Source organism: Rhinoderma darwinii, chromosome 9, assembly GCF_050947455.1.
Source record: "Rhinoderma darwinii isolate aRhiDar2 chromosome 9, aRhiDar2.hap1, whole genome shotgun sequence".
Lineage (NCBI taxonomy): Eukaryota > Metazoa > Chordata > Amphibia > Anura > Rhinodermatidae > Rhinoderma > Rhinoderma darwinii.
The window spans coordinates 57313981-57341395 of NC_134695.1; the positions used below are offsets into that span (position 1 = coordinate 57313981).

A 27415-nucleotide genomic window follows, 5' to 3' on the forward strand; every position below is an offset into this window, starting at 1 on the left:
TCGTTCTACAAATGTATTTTCTGTTTGGTTATATGCCTCATTACATGTTTTTGTGTTTTACATATATTTTACTACATATGTTCTAATAGATGGTCTGAGCTTTATTACACGTGCGGACTTCTATGGATTTCACTAGTATTTTGGGGATTTTGTTGTTAAAATTACCTAAAATTCTTTATTGAAAGCCTTATTTGAGCATTTTGTTCTTTTTTTTTTGTTTCTTTCAGTAACATAATGGCGTTTAGTACGCCGGGAGATTACAAGTCTCTCTCGCTCTCTTTTTCACATTCTAGACTTCACTCGCACGAGGCAGCAAATTGTGTTGTTTTATAGTCTAGATTTATTTCTGGTGATTTTTTCTGCTCATTGATAAGACACAGATTTATCCCACAAACACTAATTACGTCTTTCTTAATGTGTACTTTGTTTGCTTGTTTTACAGAATAAAGCAATTATTGCACGTGTGAGAAACTTGTCAGATACGGTAGTTGGCCTTGAATCATTTATCGGCTCAGAGAGGGAATCCAATCCATTATACAAAGACTATCATGGTGAGTTCAATTGTCTACGCACTTGGAGAATGGCTGAGCACATCAATGCCACCTTCATGGTCCTTTTTTTCGCAAGTGTTGGGGGTATCCTTGGGCAGAGGCAAATATCAGCCTTGAAATCTCAAGCATCACTTAAAGGATCCAAGAATGGGTTTTTTGAGCAGCGAGTAAAGCCTTGTTCAGTGTACTAAAAACTAAAGATATTCTTTTAGGAATGAAGGCATGGATAATTGAGGATCATTATTTGCTCTTGTTTGGACCACGATGTTTCTGTCAGTGAAGCAAAAAGTCATAGTAGCATGAAGTTCTATCCATTCCTATATGTACAACTCATTGTATCTTCTAGTCTTGGCTTGTAACCACCCATCCAGCGTAGCTCTCGACCCTAGATCTCAAGTTGGCCATAGACGCACATATAATTCAGCTGATTCTGTGTCTATAGTTACTATATTATAGTTAAAAACATTCAATGAAAGTCTGTCCGTTTAGTCCAAAAACTTCACCGTTTTTCTTGGTCTCTAATCGTTATGGCTACTATGCTAAAATTTAACACCAATTAACTGGTATCTGGGACCCCTCCCTAACTCTAGAACGCGAGTCCCCCTGACCCCATCCCGCTTGTAAAGGCAGCCGCTGGCCACCGTATCCAGGCAGAGAACGAATGAAGAAATGACCGGAATTATGGAAACAGCTGAGTTAGCTGTTCTCCCCTGTTTCCGTAACTTCTATCCACTTTTATGGGAGTAATGGATAACATCATAGCACAGCCAGCTCAGCTGATGGGTCAAGAGAGGGGTCCGGTTCCCAGAAGTGGAACTTGCATCCATCAGACATTTATGACATATCCTGTGGATCTGCCTTAAATGTTTAAAATGGAAATATTTCTTTCTAGCTCTCTCCCTGTGGTACATGTACCTGAGGGGGGTACATACCACGTCTCTAGGGGTACTCGCAATGTTCTTATTCTATGTTTTAAATAGGCAGCATGTACGATCATAGCCCTGGGGGTACTTTGATGTAATTTGCTGGAGTAGGGGGTACAAGGTTTTAGACCAGTGTGTCTCAGCAACCCAGACTGTAAAAATATCCATGCCAATCTTCTGATTGGTATAAATCTTTGTGCCCACAGCCAGCCCTGAGCTAAAGCTAGCCAACATACTAGATAGCTGTCGACTGAATGATTGTTCGGCTGACTGCTATCTCCTCCAACCTCTCCATAAGCATTGATCCTGGGCTCAAGAATAAGCTGCTGCTAGCTCATCTCCAGCAGGAAGAAAGGATTGGGCATGTTGAAATCCCACATGCCGATCCTTCTTTCCTCCATCATCTGCCAATGAAGGACTGTAACCATAACCCCTTGGCTCAATCTATTCGCATGAATACAGCCCCATCTACTTCTGATGTCCATGTTCTGCTGACGTAGTCTCAGGATTTGATTTCCTTGCCATTGCCCAGCACTGGAATCCAAATTGCTATCCCTTGTCTGTGGGAAGTCCAGGTTGCATTATAAAGAAGCATGAAGAATCTGAATGCAAGAAACTGATGCAATAATATTGAAGATTAAGGCTATGTTCACACCCGCATCGATGCTTTTGTTGTTCTGCTCCGTCAGAGTAGCAGAACAAGGGAAAGCCGGAAGTTGCACCACGGACACCACCGGCTTCCATTGACTTTAGGTTCCGTCAGGGTGTCCGTCCTTTTTCCGGAAATAATAACGCAGCCTCCAACACGTATGTGAACAGAGCACTATCCATCCAAATAATGATAATTACAATAAAGTAAGGTGGTTTCAATGGGAATCCATGTCAAGGAAGATGGTAACAATAATTACTGCCTGGTATCATTAAACCTAATGAACCCTAAAAAAAATTCTATTATTATTGGGTTGTCAATGGATGAGGGATAGCTTTGCTTGTGCCTAGAAGACTGCAGGCAACATGAATGGATTTTTTTCTATAATTAATAGGTTTCTAGAATAAATCTTGTCCACATTTCCTGCTTGTTAATCTTTATAAATGTTCCTCCCTCCCCTTCAGTAAAGTGCATTAAAGCACCAAAAAGGGAACACGGAATTTCCTTGCATGTTGTCAAGTCAGATTAGCAAGGCACGTCTCAAGCAGATGTACATCTCAATAGGCAGGCTTTGGGGAATTCGTAGGCAGAGAAGGCTTGGTAGTCATCTGACCAGCCAGTCGAAGTTGTCATGAAATCAATAGTTTTAAACTGGGAAGCTCTGTAGTCAGAGATTGGGGAGAGCATTTAATATAGCTGCTCATACTCAATTATTTATAGATTTACTAAAAGAAAAATGACATCGAGTTCAAGACGAAGAGGGTAGAAGTGGATGGTGAGGTGTCAGCTCTGCTTCTCCTATGCGCTCTACAAATCTAGAATAGGAATGACTTCAGCTGACCAGAGACGTAACGATTAACAATCCGAAAACAATAAAACCCTCTTATTCCCTATAATGGAGTCGTCTTTTCAGATTGCCATTTATGCGCTACAATCCTAGTTCTAATTGTGATTTCCACACCAATATTTGTAATTTTTTTTTTTTCAAAACTGGTTTAAAGTGAATGTATCATCAGAAAAATTCTAACAAAATATTTAGATTTTTTTATGGGTTTTATTTTTATAGCTTTTATTAAACATTTTTTTTCTTTTTTCTTTTGTGAATGGTCCAGTTTTCACACTAGCCACTGGAGCAGACATAATATGTTGACATTGCTTTCTGCAGCTCACTTTTCAGCTTTGCTGGGTAGACTGGGAGAGGGTCAGCATAGTAATTTCATCATTAGAGGGCAGAGGATTTATTGTCAGTTGACTGCTGGTAGTCTAGATAAGACAAGGATATAGATAATTTTTTAACTTTTGGATAAATGTGAAGGAGGAAGTCCAAATAAATATGAATATATAGGCAAAGTATTGTCTCCATACTAGAGGTGGAGAATTTGATGATTTCTTTCTTTGCCTCCGAGTTCCATTCATTATGTGGTAGACTACTAGAGGGATCATGGATCCCTATACATAGAAACTATATTCATAAAATGTATACATGCAGGGAGGTCTTTAGCAGAATCAAATGCACCCCATCCAACTCTACTGTTTATTCCACTTTTTCCATATTTGATTTTAGCAGCAACCCCTCCCATCTTTTCATTTCATGTTGAATGGAAGGGAATTATGAGCCCCGGGTAGATTTCCCTCCCGTTTGCTAAATTGTGGAGGTGGAAAGCTCGATGAGGAAGGTGTTCGGGACACTAAATGTAGAAAATACGCACACAAAAATCCAGCAATTTCTCAATATTATTCCTTAAAATCCTCCTCTTCATTGATCATATCTTTTCTCATATTACAATCAAATCTGTGAGAAATATTTACAGAATTCCCAATGTGTCCAACAGATCATCTATTTTCCCCCTCCTTTTCACGAACCTCAGATCAGACCTGCCTCTGGCTATAAGGCATCCGGAATCTGCAGTAGCCCTCTCCCATTGGTGCATAGTGTAGGAATCAATGAGCTATTTCATTTTTTACTATTAGGTCCTGTGGATGTTATAAAGGTGGGGGGTTCCCAAGCGGGGGACACTTCTCTATGATCCAGAATTGAGACCAACTCTGTAAGAGTGACTCCCGCACTGGCAGACTAGCCTCATCCATGCATTACATAGATGACCAGTCATTCTGGCCGGGCTCCGCTTTCTCTGGTGATAACTGCGTACCTAACCTTTCAGGTGACATTTGTTTGTTTTTTTAAATTTGTGTGTACATGAGGAATAACACTATGTCTGGCCATTATATGACTTGTATCCTTCATTTTTTAGCAGTTTTCCCCTCTGTAGGCTCTATCTCTAATTCCCAATTGTTCCTTAACTAGTGAGTGGAATCTAACTGCTATTATCTCAACTATACAGAATACACATAGACAAGAGAATATCCTTTTCCCTTATCTCTTTAGAAGCAGCAGCAACATGGAGGAGATTATACAGTAGTAAGGAGCAGTGTAGCTGTGAATCCAGCACTGGAGTTACACTTACTAGAAGTCTGCCCCCTCCCCCTCCATAGATTTCTATTGGCAGCATGCAATCTGAGAGAACAGTTATGGGGGGGCTGACGAGTTCAGAAAAATAATTGTTTTCTCTAATTAGACACAGATGTAGCCATCTTTACCATGACTTTTAACGCATTAAATGCACAGTGTCAAGAAACTTGAATTTTTGAATGCCTTTTGTTGTGTGATATCACGCTGCAGCAAATTATCAGTCAAGATAAACTTGGCTACATCTGTATAGGGCAATGTTTCTTACAGTATATTAACTTGTTGTACTATTGATTTACACAAAGTTGGTTGAACGGTTAGTGACCTTTTAAGCACGGTGGGCACAGTTGTGAAATTTAAAGCATTTGCGAATTTTGCCCACCCGCTTTCCATCAAAACGGCATCTTTGTATGTAGTTTATAAACGGAAAGTTTATGCTAATTAGATTTTTAGATTGATTTAAGATTACTATATTCATTTTTATTTGTTATAATAAAAGCTATGTTGTCTCTTGTAACAAACTATTATAGACCAACATATCCTGAGCTGGATCTTCTTTAATATTCTCAACATTTTGTATTTCCCATGTAAAATGAATTAATATCGGTCCTCCTGTGACAGACATATGGCCGCTCTCCAGAATGTTTTTATTTGTTATTTCAGTGGTCTACAGAGCTTTCATTCCCCAAACAAAAATACAATATGTCTACCAGCGACTCCTTTATATTGTGGAAGCTGCAAAAATTTGACTTTTTGCCAATTTCCAAATCTGGCATTCCCAGTCTAGTTGATGTGTAAAAATAAATAAATGCAAATGCCTGATGGAGGGGGTGGGAGAGCTAAAACTCAAGATAGAGATGGGTATCAGGGATGTGATGTTCACCAGTATCCTCCGAAAACTTTCCTGGTGTATATTCACCTGAAAAAAAATGTATATTTGTAGAACTATACTTTAAAAAAAAAAAAAATGTTTACTTCAGTTTCGTCATGCTTTTAAAGAGCTTTCCCCCTTTAAATTAAAAAGTCACTACTAAATTTACCTGGAGTTGTCTGTCAAATTGTTAAAAAGAAATTTTAAAAAATTGTGTACGGTAGTTTTTGTCTTAGTTCTGTATAGTTTTTGGAAATCTGAGCGACAACCAATATGGCCGCTATATATATATCCTACAGTGGTTGTCACCAACTTTTCCCACACTTCGAAATGGCAAAACCTTCTACTGGGAAGGAGGTTGTCAGCAAAATATATCCGGTCTCTGTTACTCTTTAATAGCCAGAATATAGCATACCCTGCTGCACCATTTTATCCAGTAAATAAAAATTATTATAAATCAATGGGGTCCATTAGAATCTGTTACAAAATAGATTGTGACAGTCTATCTATCTCATATGTATCTATATAGCTATCTATATTTCATCTATCTCATGTCTATATCTATCTATCTCTATCTATCTATCTATCTATCTATCTATCTATCTATCTATCTATCTATCTATCTATCTATCTATCTATCTATCTATCTATCTATCTATCTATCTATCTATCTATCTATCTATCTATCTATTGTCATTCTATATGTCATTCTATCTCTCCTATCTATCTATCTATCTATCTATCTATCTATCTATCTATCTATCTATCTATCTATCTATCTATCTATCTATCTATCTATTATGTCATTCTATTATGTCATTCTATCTCTCCTATCTATCTATCTATCTATCTATCTATCTATCTATCTATCTATCTATCTATCTATCTATCATCTATCTATCTCATATCTCATTCTATCTATCTCATATCTATCTATCTATCTATCTATCTATCTATTATGTCATTCTATTATGTCATTCTATTATGTCATTCTATCTCTCCTATCTATCTATCTATCTATCTATCTATCTATCTATCTATCTATCTATCTATCTATCTATCTATCTATCTATCTATCTATCTCATATCTCATATCTCATATCTCATTCTATCTATCTATCTATCTATCTATCTATCTATCTATCTATCTATCTATCTATCTCATATCTATCTATCTCATATCTATCTATCTATCTATCTATCTATCTATCTATCTATCTATCTATCTATCTATCTATCTATGTATCTATCTATCTATCATGAAATATCCCTATTGTACAAGCCTTATAACAAATTACATAACTAGAACATAAATAAACTGACTAAATATTTGATAATTTTTCTACATCAGGTACTTCGTACAATGAGGTTACATTACTGTATTCCACAAATTAATTAGTGTTGAGAGTTGGACTTTTTAATTATAATTCCCTGATTAAAAGAAAAAGTTTTCAAAAGGGTTAACTTGTGTCCATCGTGAATGTTGAAAGAAATGAATGGCAAACGGTTGTAATTCAGGGCGGTGCTCGCAGTTTGCATAAATTACTGCCATTATTATGGTTACAAATACTGTAGCCCCATGGTAACCTTGGTGAGAATCAGATTCCCTTTTAGACTTCTGGCCGCAGGCTCAAAATTGGATCCGTTTTTCTTGATTCGGTTAAAAAAAACTAAACTAACAACAAAAAACTGTTTGGATATTCTTCCCACATTTAGAGAAAACTACAAACACAGGTCACAAGCAGCATACAGTATATCGAAAAATATATTATTCAGTGTTTATGTGACTCCTTGACCTAAATGTACAGATTTGTAGCTTTTTGGTGGTTTTGTTTAATTGCTTCAAATTGTAACCCTCACTCCATGAACAATTTACATCTACCGGTGGTCCGTCAAAACGGCGACAGTGAATGGCTGTGGCCGTTTCGTAGTTATCAGCCGTGGAAAATTACCCCTGGGTTGTTTAAGAAATTATTTTCGGCAGCACAAAAAAGCCATCCAGCGTCCTTGTCAGAAGGGATCAGCATAAATTTCTGCTGACAGAATGCCAGCCTGGCAGTCTACCTATGGCATTCGAAACCCTGTATACAAGAATGGAACATTAAACACACACTTTATTGCCTAAAAAAAATCAGACCAGGAAAGATGAAGGGGGTTACAGTCTCTCTTCTTTCCGACCATTTACGTTCCTAAAAATAATTATTTCTCACACCAGATAAAGCTGAACAGCAAGGTGTAAAATTAAATAGCCTTCATTAGAACTTCACTGGTTATCAGTAACCCATAAAACCATGTTGTGTTGGCTGCTTACTGGTGCAGTTAATAAAATAAAGATCACTCCACAGAGCCGTGGGCAGCTTGGAAGGCGATAGCCGTATTTGCTTACTGTAAATACAAGCAGAAAATCGCACACAAATCTGCCGTAGCTTTGACAAGTCTTAAGATCCCTCTTTACATCTGTACATCTGTACCAAAGTGCAATTAGTGTGCCTTGCACAAGGATTCCTCCATCTTATTCTGCTTCATTACTTGAGCATAATCACCCAGCTTGCTTGAGTGGTCTCAGTAGCAAGCTTCAGTCTAAATAGGGAAAGCAAGCGAATGTGTTCAAATATACCAAGATTGCCTTTTAAGACTCAAATTTATTCATTCGAAGACAGGATTTTTTTTTTTTCTCTACATTTTGTCCCTGATTTTTTTTGTATTATTTTTTTTTTCTCCCAAGGTTTATTTCTCGTTCACAAGATTCCTCGACTTAACAGTTTGATTTCTGATGGGTCAGACACCAAAGACCTGGCTTTTAAATTAAAAAGAAAGATGTTCAGCATTGAGGTAAGAATGTAAAAAGTTGGGTGGTTGTTTTTTGTTTTGTAAATAAAAAAAATCGGTGTATACAGTTAAGTAAATATTTAAAGTAAATATATAATAATAGTGAATAAATAAATAAAAAGAATGCAAATATTTACGTGGTTAACATAGGCAATGGGATCCGCTTGAGCGCACAAACTCCTAATTACGTTCGATGTCTTTACTGTTTGTCATATCCAGTCTCGGCAAATATAATGGCACGTCATACCTCAAATTAGGGAAAACACAATAATGTCTTAAAACATGCAGGGGAAACTAGGCCAGAGACTTAATTCAATAAAATTCTATGTCTAATGATTAATTACTTGCTCTAATTTGGTGAGATGGGACGAACTAGGGAGCCTTATATATTTATGTTGCTGGCAATTATCTTTTAATGTGCGCGGACGCGAAGGAAAAAAACTATTCTAGTCTTTTCAAGGATTTTTATTTTTGAGAGCCATTTTTTTGCCATTTATGGCGACATAAAAAAAGCCTAAAATCCAAATTATTTCCAAGGTATGAGCTTTTGTATTTCAGGTTTATATGTGCAGTGTGGCTTATTCTGCAAACAAAGCCATTACATGACCCCAACCCATCCCACAATCCAGTGTGTCCCTAATCTCCTTTGGAATGAAAAGGTTTTAAGCAAGCCACTTGTCCTCAGCAGCCTTAAACCATAAAAAAAGAGAATTGTCACCAATAAATTAGCATATTTTAGGCCACCACCAGATGATAGGCAATGAAGGCTGGCATGGCTTTGGTCTCTGGGACTTCACCCTTAAGTGACTATTTTGGCCCTTTCTTGACCCTGCTCCGTCTATAGTTGGCCAATTCCAAGGGACACCTTGAGGGTCCTATTTCACTTTCTTCTTTTTCACACTTGCAAGTGGGACCGTGCTATAAATCATCCAGGAAAGTGCTAGCCATTGACAAATTAAGGTGCCCTCCTCCTAAGTAATGCTTATCAGTGCGTTTAATTATCTGATCTTATTGGGAGTAGTTAATAGTTAATCGGGCAGCCTGTTCTTCATGCAGGTCATCTCAGTATGGGTGCTAGAGGGTCCTATACACGAGGCACTCCCTTAGAACCCAATTGAAACAAAATCTCACATTTCTTTGTGACCGCTGTTTCCTCAGTGACCTAGAGAAAGTGAATTTATTTATCTTGTTTATGTTTTGATTTTCCACTTTGATTTGTTAATGTTCTGGTAACATTTACATAGGAAAATACAATAAAGTAGACCGGCTTTGTAGTTTATGTACACAAGAACAGTGCAGCAATGTTCAACAAGGTTTAGGGCCCATTCACACGAACGTGAATCTCGTCCGTGTGCCGTGCGTTAAAACACCGCACAGCACACGGCCCCCATATCAATGGGGCCGTTCACACATGCGTGAGTTTTCACGCAGAGAGAGTCTGTTGCGTGAAACTCACTGCATGTCCCATATTGGTGAGTTTTCACGCACCTACGTGTCCATTGAAGTCAATGGGTGAGTGAACACCATGCACAGCACAGGGATGCACATCCGTGTGCTTGCGTGATTTGTGCATTAATTCCATTGAAAAAAAAAAAAGTGCTTTGCTTTGCGAGTGCGTGAAAAATCCATGCCACTCGCAAAGCACACTGATGCAATAACGCAACGCACACGGACAGTTTTAAGCACGTTTTTTACACGTGTAAATCTGTCACGCTCGTCTGAATGTAGCCTTAGAGGTTTGCTTAGGATTACTATGTAAGTAAACTACAATGTCCTAGGTGTATTGTATGATCACATCTGCTTCGGCATAGTGATCATACAGTACGTGGTTGTAAAGTTTGACGGTATGTTCACACGGGCTATTTTCAGCCGTTTTTTGGGGCGTAAACGCCCCAAAAAATGGGTAAAAATGCCGGGACTGAACGCCTCCAAACATCTGCCCATTGATTTCAAGGGAAAAACTGCATTCCGTTCCCAGGGGGCGTTTTTTACCCCGCCATTTTAAAAAAAACGGGCGCGTAAAAAAAAAAGCCTCATAAAAAGAAGTGCATGCCACCACTTGAGCCGTTTTTGGAGCTGTTTTTCATTGACTTCGTAGAAAATCAGCCCCAAAAACGGCCGTGAAAAACTCTGCAAAAAACGGCTAAAAATTAGTATACTGTTTTTTTCTCTGGAAAACAGCCTCTGATTTTCAGGCATTTTTGAAGCTGAAAATGAAGCTTCTTTTAGTTTGGAGCTTCTTTTGAGGCTTTTTTTCAGACTTCTTTTGAGGCGTTTTTCATAGTGTTCAATGTAAAATCAGCTTCAAAAAAATGCCTCAAGATGTGACATGCTACTTCTTTTTACGGAGCGTCTTTTTACGCTCCGTTTTTTAAAATAGGTGTAAAAAGACGCCCCGTATGAACTAAAATGCTGTGTTTCTCATTGATTTCAATGGGCAGATGTTTGTAGGCGTTCTGCTTCCGTTTTCTTCAGGCGTTTTTTTCGAGGCATAAACGCACCGAAATACGCCGGAAAACACTGCGTGTGAACATACCCTCAGGGTTTCACGTTTTAAAACTTTGTATAGACAGACACATTGTGAAGATAGATTGATATAGATAGATGGATTGTAGATACTATAACTATTGGGTCAAATGCCTCTCTAAAGTTACCTATGTACATTGTAGCTCTCAGGAGGTATTGGTTCTCATTGCTTAGAGCGAGCTGGTAGGAAGTCTTACAGGCAATGCTACCTGGGAAATAGTATGCAAATTAGAACTCCATAAGGAAGAAAACGGTCTCTCTAGTACCACCCTATAAGTTCATGTTTGACCCATTAAGGAACCTTGAAATGTGACTAGAGATAAGAGCAAACCAGGGACATCGCTCACACATTCGCATATTCATGATAGTCGACCAAATCTTCAGGTTTAACGAGGAATTGACCAATGATCTGATATGTTTCAGAGCTGCCCGACATTGGAACATGTTTGATCTTTTCTTCCTGTGGGATATAAGGGTGCTTTCAGAGGTTGTGAATGATGACTGTCGGACAAACAGGTGTTCACCCAACAGCTGTCTAATTCATATGATTGGCTTTAGGCTCTGTTCACACCAGTATGTGTCCAACATAAGACATACATTTTTATACCTAAAAAAAAATAAAGAAGTGCACAGACCTATTCTATAACATTGCCATTGGATTCTATTTGCAGACCTACGTCAAAAGTATGTTCTTTTGAAATGCGTTTGGCAGGTTTACATCTGGATTACATTTTGTTAGGTTACTGAACATATAAGCAAAAAAAGAGTAAACTTTTATTGTCCTTCTTTTTTTACTGGTAATTGGTGGCAGATGGATCCAAAGGCTTGGGGTATACATTTTCATAGTTTGCATGTGGATCTGTCTTAGGAAAAAATATAGTAAGAATTGAAACATTGGTAGCATTGAAAGTGATCTAGTTGTGCAACTAGATCAGCTAGATTCCCCCTATTGGTCATAGAGCCCACAACTTACATCTCAAATGACAAAATTACTTCTTTACTTTTTGGTCCTTTTTTTTCCCAGCTGTGGTTATACAGCATATCAATTCTTAAGATATCTAAACACAGTTCTATAGTTTGGCAAGAAGCTCTTGCTGTGTTGGGAACAACTTTGCAGAACTTCAGTAAATACAGCAAATGTTACACATTTCTAAAAAAAAATAAAAAAGTGCTGATCACCTCTTGAATACCAGTGCTTACATCTGCGTTTACTAACTAAGGATCTACAGAACCCTGGCGCTCCTTGGAAACGGGTCAGTGGTACCCCAAGAGACGGCAGCAGTAAGAACTGTGACATTTGTGAAGAGATGTTAAACTAATTTCGGTTCGTCCGCATCGTCCTCGCAAAGGTATTATTTATTTATGTCATACTCGTGCATACAGTAAGAGGGCAACATTTGGGCTTGAGGACGGCCCATTTGTGTGGGGCCAAAATGACCAATTGTATTCACAAGTCTGGCATGAATAAATCACACGTTGCGAGGAACGTCTGCTTTGTGAATCGATTCGATATCTGGGAGTGAGCCATCCCGGTTAAGATGACCTTGCATCATTGGTCTAATGAAGGTGTTGCCGGTTCTTGTCTCTCTTGATTGGCCAACTAATTTCAGCCCATTGCTCGACATTACTTTCCCTGGAGAAGGAGTTCCTTGTGATTGAAAATGTTTTTCAGGAGTCCCCCCTATAGAATAAGGTTGACATTCACTGGCTTACACCGTTCCTTTTTCGAATGGGTATTGTTCCATCCGGTATTATTGTTTTTTTATACATTCAGTTTAACCGATATTCATATTTTTGCCAGTATATTAATTTTTAAGAATATTTTTGTTCCCAACTAAGGCCTCTGAGATTTTGAGAATAGATGGAAGCCAAACGAAAATATTCTTGAGGGGGAGAATAACATCAAGAGTTTACTGAAAAAGAAAAATACACGCGTAGTACATCCAACAGAAAGATTTGAATTGGTCCAGCGTCACCATAGCCACCAAGTCAATACTGTGCCACAGGAATGTCTCTGCTGTGCCTTCATAAAGAGAGTCCCATTGAAAAATATTGGCTTTGATAGGGATCTTGTTTCAAGTGCCTTTTTGTCTGGTGTTTATTTTTTATTTTTAGTCAAGATTTCATGAATTTTCATATAGAACCCAATATTTATAAATATTATCGAGGCTTTGCATGTCTAAATTTATAAATCTAAATTTTTACAGACAGATTTTAATGTAATGTCTATGGGGACAGCCAAGCTGTCCTCAAAGTCTTCACTGTGGAAAATTGAGGTTTTCACAGGTTGGATTTTTAACTGTCCATTCCTTTGCCTCTCTCCAAGATAAGGGACACCATATGCATCTGACAGCCTCGGGTCTCCATCTTTCCACAGAAATATCATGCCTGTTTGGCCGAGCCAGACAGCCATGTTAATGAGTAGGTGGGTTTGGAAAGATATTGCTTGGACAAACAAATGTTTGGCCAAGATCTTGGTGGCCATAAACCTGAAAATGTGGCTACGTTCTGATATTATGACGAAATAGAATTTAGAATTTTTGTATTCAAATAACTTGAAGTAGATATCTACGTTCTTGAATGATCTAAATTATGCATTTTTTTTATGAGAAAATAATTTTGCCAACTGTTAAGATTTTACATTTCCCTAAATATTTTTGTAGCTCGTTGACATTAAAAATTATGAATAGAGACTGAGAATAATTTTTAAGCGCAACTAACAATTTTTTTGGGGGACGCTCTGGCTGATCTGACCAATAATGATCAAAGTGATATTTAAACTCTCAGCATGTTTATGGGCAAGGTGCTAACTACATACATTGTATAGATATGCCATAAATGTTTGCAGCTGGAGTACCCCATTAAGTGAAGCACAATGATTCCCATATGAATATTCAGTTTAAGGGGGGAAGATAGGAAAATGTGTATATATACTTTTTCTACACATGGTGGCTCAATAGAGAATAAAATCTTTAAAAAAGTAATAGTGAAGTTTGGCTGTCTAATCCTATTTCTTCCCCCTTTGGAATCTTAATTAGAAGGAGATAAAAACCATCATTTGACTAAATTATTGTCTTGAATCTTGTAGCAAAAGGTATAATCCGCAATTGGGCCAATTAGTAATTCCATAGTTAGCGCTGCTGAGGCAGGCAACTTGATTAGATGTGACACCAGTCTAGTTCCCACTGTAGTTATGCCAGGTATGGTGGTCAGACTTCAAAGGGCTTGAGGCATCAGCAGGGCAAGGTTTGTAGGCCAGCTTAGGTCCGGTCGTTAATCTCCCTGCTAAAACCACAGCAGCCCTCGCACAAAACAAGCTTACACGACACAATCATGCGGTATTAAAGTTTGGGTTGAGTCATGCCAATTTGCCTTTGATTTTCTGATGATTGACTAAAAGATGGCTACATGACCAGACACATGCTAAAACTTCCCTGATTAGGTAACTTCTCCAAGTATGTCAAATATGTTAGAGATTTCCCAGCTAAATGATATGATAACAGTCCTCCACTGGAACATTGCTGTAAGAGCCCATTCATAGGCTTGGGAAAATGTGCACAGAGCAAACATTCAAAGCCAAATTTACATTGGTCTTTTTACTTTTCAAAAAGTTTACTACAAAGCAAGTTATAGAAGTATTTGGATATTTTTTCTAAAATCTAGTTGACTAAGATGTCAACTAAACAAGTAGGATGTCACAGTGCAGTGGACTATGTGTTTTTGACTCTGCCTAGGGTTCCCGGCTTTGCTTATGTTTAACTGGTTGTAATAGGATATGGCAAATTATACTTAATAATTTTAGAAGAAGATCAAAATCTTTCCGGATCAACTGGCATGTATGTTCACTGAAATTATGTTTTGTGTGAAATCACTAGATCAGGGCTACTAAAACTTTTATTTACTGGGGCCGCACCAGCCAGAAAAGGCTCCTGGGCCTCAATACTAGTAGTCGAAGTCCATGCAAAAATTTAAAATATTTCTCAATTTATCTTTCTTTCTTCTCCTGAACCCTATATAACATTCAAATTAGGGGGGAAAATTTTCAATTTTGTTGCTAAACCAGAGGTTGCAGCAACCAGAAAATGCCCTGTGCAGCATATAATACTTCTGTGAAACTGCCTCACCAACAACTAGGGGGCGCCTCTCTTTTGATGCCAGTCCCAGAGTTTGAGAACCACTCAACAAATAGTTATAACAGGCCCATAGCAAAAAATGTAAATGGTTCTCCTCTTCTGCTTCTCTTCTCTTGCCACCACTCTGGGAGAGGAGGGCAAGGTAAGATCCTCCTACCTTGTTTGCTAACTTCAATGTGAATGGAGGGTTCGGATCAACCTGAGCTCGGCTCCCCCACTCTAACGTACACCCCGGCTCCTTGTACAGCCTCATGGACTGTAATCTATAAATGTGCTCCCTTTAGTATTTACTAAATTGACAAAAAGTTGGGATGTAATAATGATGTACATTATGAATGTATTGAAAGTTTTGGTGCATCTTTGGAGCTGCCTTGCTATAAATAGTTGGAAATTGCCTATTTTATTTAAATCCCTAAGGTCAGATTTGGGGGGCATGGCTGCAGTCACTCCACTGTGGAGGGCATCCGTGGGCGAGGATTGCTTACATAGAACATCCTGTGTCCACTTTTCTTATCTATTGACACTCGCTATGACTCTATTGTACATATAAGATCACCTACAGCCAAGGTCGTAATCTCCTTTCATAGACCGAATTGCTATAAAAAAGATATTACAAAGTTGTTTTTTTTCTTTTTATTACTAAATCATGTTAATATAATATTTATAATAGGTGAATGTAAGTCTGTGTGTAAAAGGTTATAGATAGATAATGCAATGCATATGTATGCAAAAAGACATAATATTTTTTTATATTGAAGTAACAAAAATATATATAATGGTATTTTTTTTTTGTTACTGTATTAATTCTTGTTATTGCTTGTAAGTAATAATTTTTTATATCTTTTTTCTAATGTTTCCATTTGATGGTCTAGTGACAGGGACATGTCTGAATGATAGAGGAAGCCCCAGGCAACTCTGCTGTTTTTCCAAATGGGCTGATACCGCCATCTTGTTGACTTTCCCTTGGGCCAAGTATGCCTGTTTATTTTCCATTTTTTTTTCCTGAGCTTTTATAGAGTTCGAGCCACATATAGGACCCTTTAATTAAGTGTCATTTAGCTATTAATTCTCATTCTGATATAATTTAAGAACAGTTAAATGCTATTACGTATATACGTGTGTCGATATATTATTATTTTTTTTATAATTCAGGTTTTTTTTTTTTTATATTTACAATATGCAATAACAAAATACATAAACAAATATGCCGGTACCGAAACGAAATCGGTTGGTAACAAAACAAAAAGAGAAAAACAAACCATAGTCTCGGTCCGGATACCACTTCAGAATAGCAAATACACATTTATCTAAAGTGCATTGTACATCGTAGGATAAGAAACGATAATTGCAATGCCTAATTTGGATTATGTCTATATTTGTAGAATTGGTAGTGGACTAATACTAGCCATAGATTACAAAAAAAAATAAAATGTCCCTGTTGTGAGTAAACATTTTTTGGCAAGATTATTCCAACACATTGCATAGGATATAAACTTGGCAAGAATTGTTGGTACTCCTGGATTACCAACATACAGTCCTCAGCATTGAAATTGCAACACCAAGATGGAAAAATTTGAGTATGAGCGCCACGCGCAGAAATACACGCAATTACGCGCCTTGGCATGCTATCAATTAGGTTACTAATGGTTGTCTGAGGAATGTTATTCCACGCTGAACGCAAATCATCAAGTTTGGCTGCTGGCAGCTCCCTTTGCAATTGGTGACCAATGAAGTCCCAGATGTGCTTGATGGGAGACAAGTCCAAAGACGCTGCAGGTCACGTTAGCCTGTTTAGTCCATGCAAGCTGCCCACAGTAGCATGAGCAACATGCGGCCTGGCTTTGTCCTGGTGAAAAACGACTTCTGGGACACTATGGAGAAATGGCTGTACTGCTGGTTTCGCGAGCAAATCAATGTAATGCCGAGCTGTTGGTGTACCTGAAATGAAGACTAGATTGGTCCAACGACCATACATTAGGCCACCACACACCATAATCCTGGGAGTAGGACAGGTGTGATGTTCCTTTGTGAAGGCCTCTTCATAGCGTTACACACCTGGTCTCCAGACCAATCTCAGGCTATCACTGCGTCCGAGACAAAAGTTTGGACTCAGATAGGTTTGGATAGTCCTCCATTCCAGTCCCCATTGTGGTCTTGCTGTGCACCATGATAGCCTTTGAGAACGGTTTTGTTTGGTCAATGAAACACCTGTAGCGGAATGTCTGACGCGTAGCCGAATGTCATGCAAATGCCTTCTGGTAGTTTGTGTTAACACTGGTTGCCACCCTAGGCTTGGGAAGAGACGTCCAATTTCACTTGCAGTACAGAATTGATCACTATTTGCCATTCTTCCAATCAGACGATCCGTCTGTGCAGCGGTTCCCCTCCACGCACCTCTTGCTGTCATTCCTGTTCGTTGTTGTTCTCCCAACCTCCGGGACACGCAACGTTGAACAGTGCTGACATCTCAGCCTAGGCGAGAAGCGATCTGCCTGGGTGATAAACCAAGGTCTCTCAGTTCAAGGATTCTGTCCCTCTCAGTTTGAGACAAGTGGCGATAACTGGCATGTCGACGAACAGGAGGCATCGCACAATCTTCCCACACCACTTGATCCGATTTTTGAGGTGTCATGTGGCTAAAAAACGGTCCTTTAAATCTGGCTTTTATGCCCCTCCCACATTCCACAGATTGGAGCTCGGTGCTTGAATATTTGATAATTTGCAGATCTTCGTGACACCCGCTACTTCCTCGATTTGCATAACCTTACAACTGGCTCTTCTTGGTGTTGCAATTTCAATGTTGAAGAGTGTAGAACAATTGTGTTTCCCACACTGGACTGATTGGATACTATTGACTGACTAGCACTTATTTGCTAATGCGTGAACAATCTTAAAGGTGTTTTCCTGGGACTGTAATATTGATGATAGAATTAGGATAGACCATCATACTTTTATAAATGCCAGAAGTGCTAAGGATCTATTAATACTGGCACTGGGTTCTGTTCTGTCGGGTTTCCATTGCTTTTGATTGTAAAATACCATAGACCCACCCATAATAAGTCAAAGGAATTCATCTGAATTTGTCTGAAAATAGATCTGTCAAACCGGTCATTGCTCTGTTAAGAATGGAAGCCATGATGCTATTTCAACAGAACCAGTATACCCTATGGGTATGGGACCAGTTATTTTTTTGTTGCATTCTGTTGCCCATTTGAGAGGAGACATGGCATTGATTTCACAGTGAATCGGATATCTACTCTCATTGGAAGTCCCTAACTGAGCACATATCCTAATAACATAGCCGTTCCTTAGGAGCAGACGTTATTCATTTAAAGTGTAACCTCAATTTTAATTACTTTATTAAAGGATAAAACATCATTTTAACCAAACAATTATATTCACTCTTGTTTTCCTTGTTATTGTGAATAATACAAATTGGTCCATGTATCGTTTTGGTCCTTCATCCAAAAAAATCTGCATTTCTATTTGAAGACAGTCAACAAACTTAGCTCCTTGACATCAAGAGCTGACTTGTGTAGTATGTATGCAACAAGGTCTTCACGGTAGGGTGCCGTAGATCAGTCATGATTCTCCCTGCACAGTCATCTTCTGCCAGGGTCAATAAGGGCTTAAAAGGGGTTTCAGCAAATAATGTAATTTTTTTTTTGTATAATTAAAAGTTATACAATTTTCCAATATACTTCCTGTATTAATTCTTCACGGTTTTCAAGATCTCTGCTTGTAGGAACATTCATTATTTACTTCCAGTGAATACAATTCTGTCCATGGTCATGTGATGGACACACAGGTGCACGGCTCGTTACAGTTTAATTATGTGTACCAGAGCTCTGTCTTCTAACGAGCCGTGCACCTGTGTGTCGATCACATGACCATGAACAGAATTGTATCCACTGGAAGAAAACAATGAATGGTCCTACTGGATAACAAAAGGCCGAAATCTTGAAAACCGTGAGGAATTAATACAAAAAAATTTATTGAAAAATTCTGTAACTTAATTTGATGAAACCGGACAATGCCTTCAAACTAAAAGAGGAGAGCTGACTTGGGAGGCTGCTTGAAAAGGAAGGAGACTGTATGATATTGTGAAGTAATTAGGATTGAGGGAAGAGATGACCATGTGAACACTTGGTGTCCATTTTGAACAATCATAGTAGTCCCATTATTTATATAGCATCACCATATTCTGCGGAGCGTTCTACACAGATTTCACGAGCGTCTACATGTTTGCATGTGATATTTTTACTCCTTTTGCTCTATCACTCCTAGAAGACAAGGAGGATAAACTACCTTCTGATTTCCCGTTGCTGTATAAAATGTCAAATTATATTTTTAGAACTGCAATGCCCTTTTACATTAGAGTAGCAACAAGCCATATATTAAGCATGGGTCACATCTTCCCAGCGTAGGTATGGGTATAAACTTTAAAAAAAAATACAAAATATTGTATTTTTTCTCAGGGACTGGTGAAGAATTTTGAGAAATTGAAAAAAGAAACCTAAATGCTGGAATTTTAATCTGCTCGTGGACCATTTCTGCTTTGTGTGCATCATCCTGATGTCTAAAAATAACATTCCCTTAGCCTTGGTGTCAGAGTTGTTATAGTATGTCCCTTAATTCTCTGAAAAAAAAAAAAAGGTCATAAATTTTTGATTGAAGCTGCTGTTTCAGTAACTGGCTCCAACAGGATATTTTTTCTTATCTTCATCATCAGTGTACTAGGAAGGAATACAAAAACAACGTATTTCTCTACATATATATGTCAACGTGATCGTTTCCAACTCTGCGTTTTTTTTCTCCCAAGAAATAAGGGCCTGTCCTTCCAAGGACATAAACGGAAAAGGTGTACTCGGCCAAAAGGCTGTATCATGGGGACTTTGGTTAACATACAAGTGAAATGGACATCTGTCTTTTCTTGGGAAGCGGTATAGCAATGTTATAATGCAAATAAATTAAATATTTATGGATTAGTTTCTGTATTTTATGTTTATTTAAGGTCTCTTGGCCTTTAAGAACTGGCTGTTTGCACCAGTAGCAATTGTGGTAGAGGTATAGCCAAAAGGTCCTGGCACCACCTAACTACAGATCACTTCACATGCTGCTGTATGAACTATATGGTACCTATTTACACTATAAAAAATAATGTATTCCATAGGCACTGTTCACACCACCCTTTAGATGATTTTGATGTCAAGAATAGGCGCAGCTTGCGGCACTATTCTTGCATTAAAAAAACATTAAGGGAAACCCTGACAGGAACCCTGGCGGACCGAACCCAAGTCAATGGTTTCCATTGAAGCCTTCATAGAACGTATCAATCACAGCACTATGGCTTCCGTTATAAATTGGAGCCATGACGCTAGTGTGAATATAGCCTTAGCGCGATAATGTGTTAACAAAATCAGGACCAAAGAAGGAACCAAAAAGTCCATCAAAACAACCCAAATATGATTCAATAAAATTTACTGGAATGTAATACATAATAAAAATAACACTAAAGGGAATAAAATAAAACTATGAAAATGGGCTGCATATATATATATGTGTGTATGTATATATATATATATATATATACTGTACATAGTTATATAGCCCGTGTTAATATTTTTACTTTATTCCATTTTGTTATTTTTATGTATTACCGTATATTCCAGTAAATTAGGTATTTTCATTTATATATAAAAACAACTTCAATTTTTTTATTTAGTCTGTGTTTATATTTTTTATGTTTATAGCGCCACATTGAGTCTAATTACAAACTACAGCCTATTGCCAGTACAACTATTACAAATATCATATATCAGTATCAACTAAAATCAGGTTATTTACATTTTTCTAAAGTGCTTGAATAATAAAACTTGCGTGAATATTTTCCTCCTAAGTCTTATTAGAGCTGCAATTTGTGCTACAGAGCTGCTCTTCCTACTGTAATTAAAAAATAGAAAAGTTCTTCCATGGGTCTGGGACCTAGTGGTTAAAAAAGTAACAAGACATATATTCCCTGTTGGGGTTTTAGCACTTAGGTTATTCAGCTCTCCATAACAGCTGATCATCAGGAGCTCAACTTCAGCAGAGCAACCAAGCAAAAGGGTGTTGTCCTGATGGGAAAACAGCTTTAAAGACACCCTCTGGTTCACCATAAAAATTTGACATAATATGGGAAATGTATTGTCAAATTACCTGGTGTCCTCCTTTTTTAGTATTTTTACCGTGGATCTGCGGAATCCTGGTCACCTCTGCATTCATCTAAAATGGCTTCTAGCTCCTCAGCCTACCCTATACCCACTGTGATTCAGTAGTCTGAGACCCTCCCCCTGTCTCTACAACTCTTGACAATATCAGCGCTGGTCCATCCTGTGTCTACAACTCCTGACGACATCAGAGCTGGTCCATCTTGTGTCTACAAGATGAGACGACATCAGCGCTGGTCCATCCTATGTCTACAACTCCTGACGACATCAGCGCTGGTCCATCCAGTGTCTACAACTCCTAACGACATCAGCGCTGGTCCATCCTGTGTCTACAACTCCTGATGACATCAGCACTGGTCCATCCTGTGTCTACAACTTCTGATGACATCAGCGCTGGTCCATCCTGTGTCTACAACTCCTGACGACATCACCGCTGGTCCATCCTGTGTCTACAACTCCTGATGACATCAGCACTGGTCCATCCTGTGTCTACAACTCCTGACGACATCAGCGCTGGTCCATCCTGCGTTTACAACTCCTGACGACAGCGCTGGTCCATCCTATGTCTACAACTCCTGACGACATCAGCGCTGGTCCATCCAGTGTCTACAACTCCTGACGACATCAGCGCTGGTCCATCCTTTGTCTACAACTCCTGATGACATCAGCACTGGTCCATCCTGTGTCTACAACTCCTGATGACATCAGCGCTGGTCCATCCTGTGTCTACAACTCCTGACGACATCACCGCTGGTCCATCCTGTGTCTACAACTCCTGATGACATCAGCACTGGTCCATCCTGTGTCTAAAACTCCTGACTACATCAGCGCTGGTCCATCCTGTGTCTACAACTCCTGACGACATCACCGCTGGTCCATCCTGTGTCTACAACTCCTGACGACATCAGCGCTGGTCCATCCTGTGTCTACAACTCCTGATGACATCAGCACTGGTTCATCCTTTGTCTACAACTCCTGACGACATCAGCGCTGGTCCATCCTGTGTCTACAACTCCTGATGACATCAGCGCTGGTCCATCCTGTGTCTACAACTCCTGACGACATCACCGCTGGTCCATCCTGTGTCTACAACTCCTGATGACATCAGCACTGGTCCATCCTGTGTCTAAAACTCCTGACTACATCAGCGCTGGTCCATCCTGTGTCTACAACTCCTGACGACATCACCGCTGGTCCATCCTGTGTCTACAACTCCTGACGACATCAGCGCTGGTCCATCCTGTGTCTACAACTCCTGATGACATCAGCACTGGTTCATCCTTTGTCTACAACTCCTGACGACATCAGCGCTGGTCCATCCTGTGTGTACAACTCCTGACGACATCCGCGCTGGTTCATCAGAGAATGCAGGCAGATCTGTGGTAGAAACACTTAAAAAGATGGCACTGTGTACATTAACTATACATTTCCCATATTATGGAATACTTTTATGGTGAACAGGAGGGATGCTTTATGGTTAACCAAACAAAAATGTACTAAATTTTTTCTTTTCCCCCAAAAAAATGTATGAAAAATTTATTTTAAAAAAACTGGATCCAATTCCAAGACCAAAGAATTTAATGAAACACTTTAAGTTACAACATAGAGCTTCTTCCAGATCTGACAAAGTGTTAAAATTAGAATTGTATGTATCTCTATAGCTAGGCTGACCTATTTGTCCCCGTATTTTTATTTTGAATATAAAATTTTGGTTACCTTGTATTTATGTTGCCCCTGAGTGTAACAGACTGGATTTTAAGACCCCCCCCTCTCCCCTCCTCCACAAATGGCTTTAGTAAATCCACAGTGACATGCCATCCGACTACTCTTTCCCGTCATTCATGTATCTGGTTGTGTTCAACATATTGTTCACTATGATTTTATAATAAACAGATTATTCCCCTGGACAGGAATTAAGAAATAAACCTGCCAGGAAGAGGTTTTGTTGTCAGATTTGCTTCCGCCTCATGTTTTGTAAGAAATTTCATGGTCTCTTTGTGAAGAGCGGATGATTTAATACGTGTTCCCTAGATAAACTTTCCCATTGTCAGTAATGAGGATGGATAATACTGAGTGACAAGTGTATTAGGATTGACAGAGAAAGAGCTGTTCGATTTGTCAGAGCATATCACTGCAGGCACTAACACTTAAGCGCGTTCGTTTTTGGTAATGTTTTACTCAGGCCGAGTCTGTATTATTATAATTTTTTTTGAGTCTTGTTTGCTTATATATAGGCAGGGAAATGCTTATGTGATCGTATAGGTAAGGCGTTATTCACACGAGCGTGTCCAATTTGCGTCCGCACAAAACTAACCTTTTTTCATCAGTATGCATGTCCAGGTGTCTTTTATTTATTCCCAATGTTATAAGTTTTTCTCATTCATGAGTAGGTCTAGATTTGTAAATTTTGTCACAAACTTGTCAATTATTTTACCCATCGAAAACACCCACAGGAAGTTCACATGATCGCTCAGACGCCATTTTCTATTGTTTTTAAAGCATGGAGAGCTTTTTTTCGGCATGACATAGCACAAGATTTGAGGAAAATGTCATTTCTGTGCTGCCCGTTTTGGTTTTTTTCACGCACCCGTAGACTTCAATGGGCAAGTATGGTCCTCAAAAAAACAGGACGCACACTCCGTTTAAAAAAATAAATAAATGGATGTGTGAATAGCCATATTGACTTGTACGGGTCAGTTTGCTGTCCGCTGTTAAAAGGGACAACACACGGACGCGAAATACGTTCATGGGAATAAAGCCTAAATTAAAGTTTCGGTTCCCCTTGGATTAATTTTGAACAATTGTATTGCAGAATTGCTTTAATAATAATCCCATAAAATTGTACAACTTTTCAGAATTATTTACAGGTCCTAATAATGGGAAAACCCTTAAAGCGGATCTGTCCTATATTGATGATGCCCTCTCTGAGGGAAGCGTAAAGAAGTGACAGACACACTGATTTCTGCGTGCTGTCACTTATTAGTTAATGTTAAGTAGTTTAGGAGTATTTAGAACTTATACGTGCGGCCAGCGCCGCAACTATGAGTCCAAGTATCTTCATATGTTATTCCTCCCCTCCCGCTTCTCTGTGCACATCGAGAAAAGTGTCAATCAGCAGCTGGAAGGGCGGGGGGAAACGGGAGGGGAGCAATAACATATGAATATGCATGGACTCATAGTTGCGGCGCTGGGCGCATGTGGGAAGTATAAGTTCTAAATACTCCTAAACTACTTAACATTAATAAGTGACAGCACCCTAAAATCAGCGTGTCTGTCACTTCTTTATACGGACCTCAGACAGGGGAGCATCAATATCTGACCTATCTGCTTTAAGCAATTTCTTACTATTTTAATTAAAGGGACTAAAACATACAGATCACGTGGCTGATGCAGCTATTGTGACGTTTTTGAGCTCCATCATGAATGGACTGTCTGCCTCTACCTGAGAGCCATCTTAATGGCAGTCTAAACTAGATCTGTGAATGACCAGTGTCCGAATGTGCATTTACTTGACCAGTCTGACTGGTTCCTATGTGATCCGGTTAACTGGAGCTTTGCAAACCCAAACATACATGTCCTTGATCATCGCTCATGTAACTTAACTTGATCACATTGGGTTTAATTACCATAATTGTCAAATGACTTATGAAAAAAACAAAACAATTGGCCCGCTCACTATTTCTTGAGGCTGCAATGACCAGAAGTGTAGTTTGTTTTTAGTTTTACATCTAGTAATAAATGACAACATATGACACCGTAACAATATCTTAGTGGTTTGTGGTTTAACATTAATGGGTTCGCTGTATGTCTAGGCAAACACTTACCATTAACCTCATATTATGCTCTAGGGGGAAAGAAATTGTACTCAATAAACATGTTTCATTTGGGTTCATGCCATATTTTGTACGGTCTCCCTTGCTGTGGTCGTCAGTCTACTGAATGACCGATCGCACTTAGAGAGAATGTATAATCCTTAGGACTGAATATATTCTTAAATCGTAAGTTGCTGAAATTCTAACTATTCTTCATGTATACGATTTTTTACAATTTTGAAAACCCTCCGACACTAGATTATCAAACATTACAGATCAGCATAGAGAAAAAAAATACTTTGTAAATATTACTGCTAGTAGATACAGTATGCGTGTTGGGCATAAGTATACATATGTGAATCAGCTATAACCCCCTTAATAAGTAATTAAAAATGTTTTTGGGTGAGTATAACAAGATATCAAAATTGTACTTTACTCCCTTTCCTCTCGTTTTCAATTCTGATACGTCCTTGAAGAATATTGAAAAGCACCAGCAAAGGTTCTAGTCATTTTTGTATCATACATAAAGCATTAGACCTACCGGCTTAGAGTCTGTAATTAAAAGAGTTTTAAGACGTTAAGAAACTTATCTAAATATTTTTGATATTATTGTTTCAAGATGGAAAAAGGGGAGTATATGGATATAAGGGGACTTTCAGACAAGAGTTGTCTTATTTAGGTTGGGTTTTAATATGGGAGTCTTCATCAGCTTCGCCATATTCATTTTTGGTGTTCCTTTGTAGGGGGGTTTTATTGTTTTGTTTTTTTTTACATGATTTGTTATTTTTTTTTTCATTTAAGTCAATTGGAGATGGGTTGAAAATGTGTTGCAAACTGGTGAAAACGTATTCAGATGTACACCCCTTTTATTATCCTGGTCACATTTCCAAAACCAACCCTAGTTACAGATGTAGCCATCCTTATCTTGACTTTTAATGCATTAAATACTCAGTGGCGAGAAACTTTAAATAGACTTTTCAATGACTTTGGTTGTGTGATATCACGCTGCAGCAAGTTATCAGAGTCAAGATAAACTTGGCTACATCTGTATAACCATAAGACCTTCCTGTGTTACCCACCAGAATGCCTAGAGCTAGTGATGTAAATTATGCCCTTGAGTTGTTCCAGGTTGAAGTGTTTATAACACCAGGACCACATAGAACCTACATTGTGGTGAAATCTTGTACCTATTTCCCACTTTTGTGTCCATTAAGCCACTTAGATTTACCTTCTTCTGTGTTAGCGTTTGTCTTCGCAGTCACACATCAGTAATGGAAAAGACAAGTCGATCAAAAAAGACCACAGGTGCCTTGCGTTCTGGGACCGTGAATCAGGAATCTAAAACTTTTTGACTGAATCCTGGGCATTTATTTGCATTGGGGTTGGATAGCAAGAAGCCTGGCTCTATTTAATTTTAGTTGTCACACTTAAAGGGATTCTTTTACCAGGACAAGTTCCTCTTAACATAGGGCATCTTACAGATGACCTAGGAAAAACAAGCCACCTCTGACAAAGAAAGCAATGCTCTTGCCCTGTATGGTAATTCAGTGTTTAAACTGAGTGTAATCAAATGGCGCTCTACGGAGCTCTAGTTTGTATGGTGCCATGAATGTGGTCACGTGATCCTATTCGGCCAATCAGGGCGTGTATTTTAGTGCCGCCCTAAACAGGAGCCGGAGGGGTGGCACTCAGTGGATGCAGGAGTATCCTGCTGACAGATTTTCTTTAATATCTTAAACAGTATATCTTTGAGTAGTGGGATTCTTGACTACTTGATCTGAACTTTAAATGTTTGTATATGTCATATGAAATCGTATTTGTTTCTCATTGTCTCACTTCGAGTTATGTTTCTCCGATACATTATATTTTATAAGCGGGCTTAGACAATCTGGCGTTCTGCAGCCTGGGACTACATATCCCAGCATGCCTATAAAACTCTGGCAGCTAATATGCTGAAGCATTAGCAATGTTAGTACAACAGCTGGAAAGCTGCAGGCTTTCTCCCAATCTAGGGCATTGCAGCATCTTTCAGAATGGGTAGATGAAAGCTTGAGTCGTGAGCAAGGATTTTTATGTCCGTTCAAGATCATGCTTAACTTCATATTTGGGTGATGTGGGCTTAGGTTTTATTCCTTACTAAACAGGACTTCCAACGAAGCTAATAAGGGGCATGGAGAATCTAAGTTATAAGGAAAGATTAAAAGAATTAAACCTATTTAGCCTTGAAAAAAGATGACTAAGGAGGGACATGATTAACTTATATAAATATATGAATGGCACATACAAAAAATATGGTGAAATCCTGTTCCATGTAAAACTCCCTCAAAAAAAAAGGGGGCACTCCCTCCGTCTGGAGAAGAAAAGGTTCAACCTGCAGAGGCGACAAGTCTTCTTTACTGTGAGAACTGTGAATCTATGGAATAGCCTACCGCAGGAGCCGTCACA

General features: G+C 38.7%; 1 protein-coding gene across 4 annotated transcripts in view; it reads left to right on the forward strand.

The window, feature by feature from the left end:
- ELP4 (elongator acetyltransferase complex subunit 4) overlaps positions 1-27415 on the forward strand; it is a 211441-nt gene that overhangs the window by 128622 nt on the left and 55404 nt on the right. For all 4 annotated transcript variants that reach the window (XM_075837738.1, XM_075837739.1, XM_075837741.1 and 1 more), the window contains exons 8-9: positions 443-551; positions 8187-8293. In XM_075837738.1, coding sequence (XP_075693853.1) covers positions 443-551; positions 8187-8293 — 216 coding nt within the window. The remainder of the gene's footprint in view (positions 1-442; positions 552-8186; positions 8294-27415) is intronic.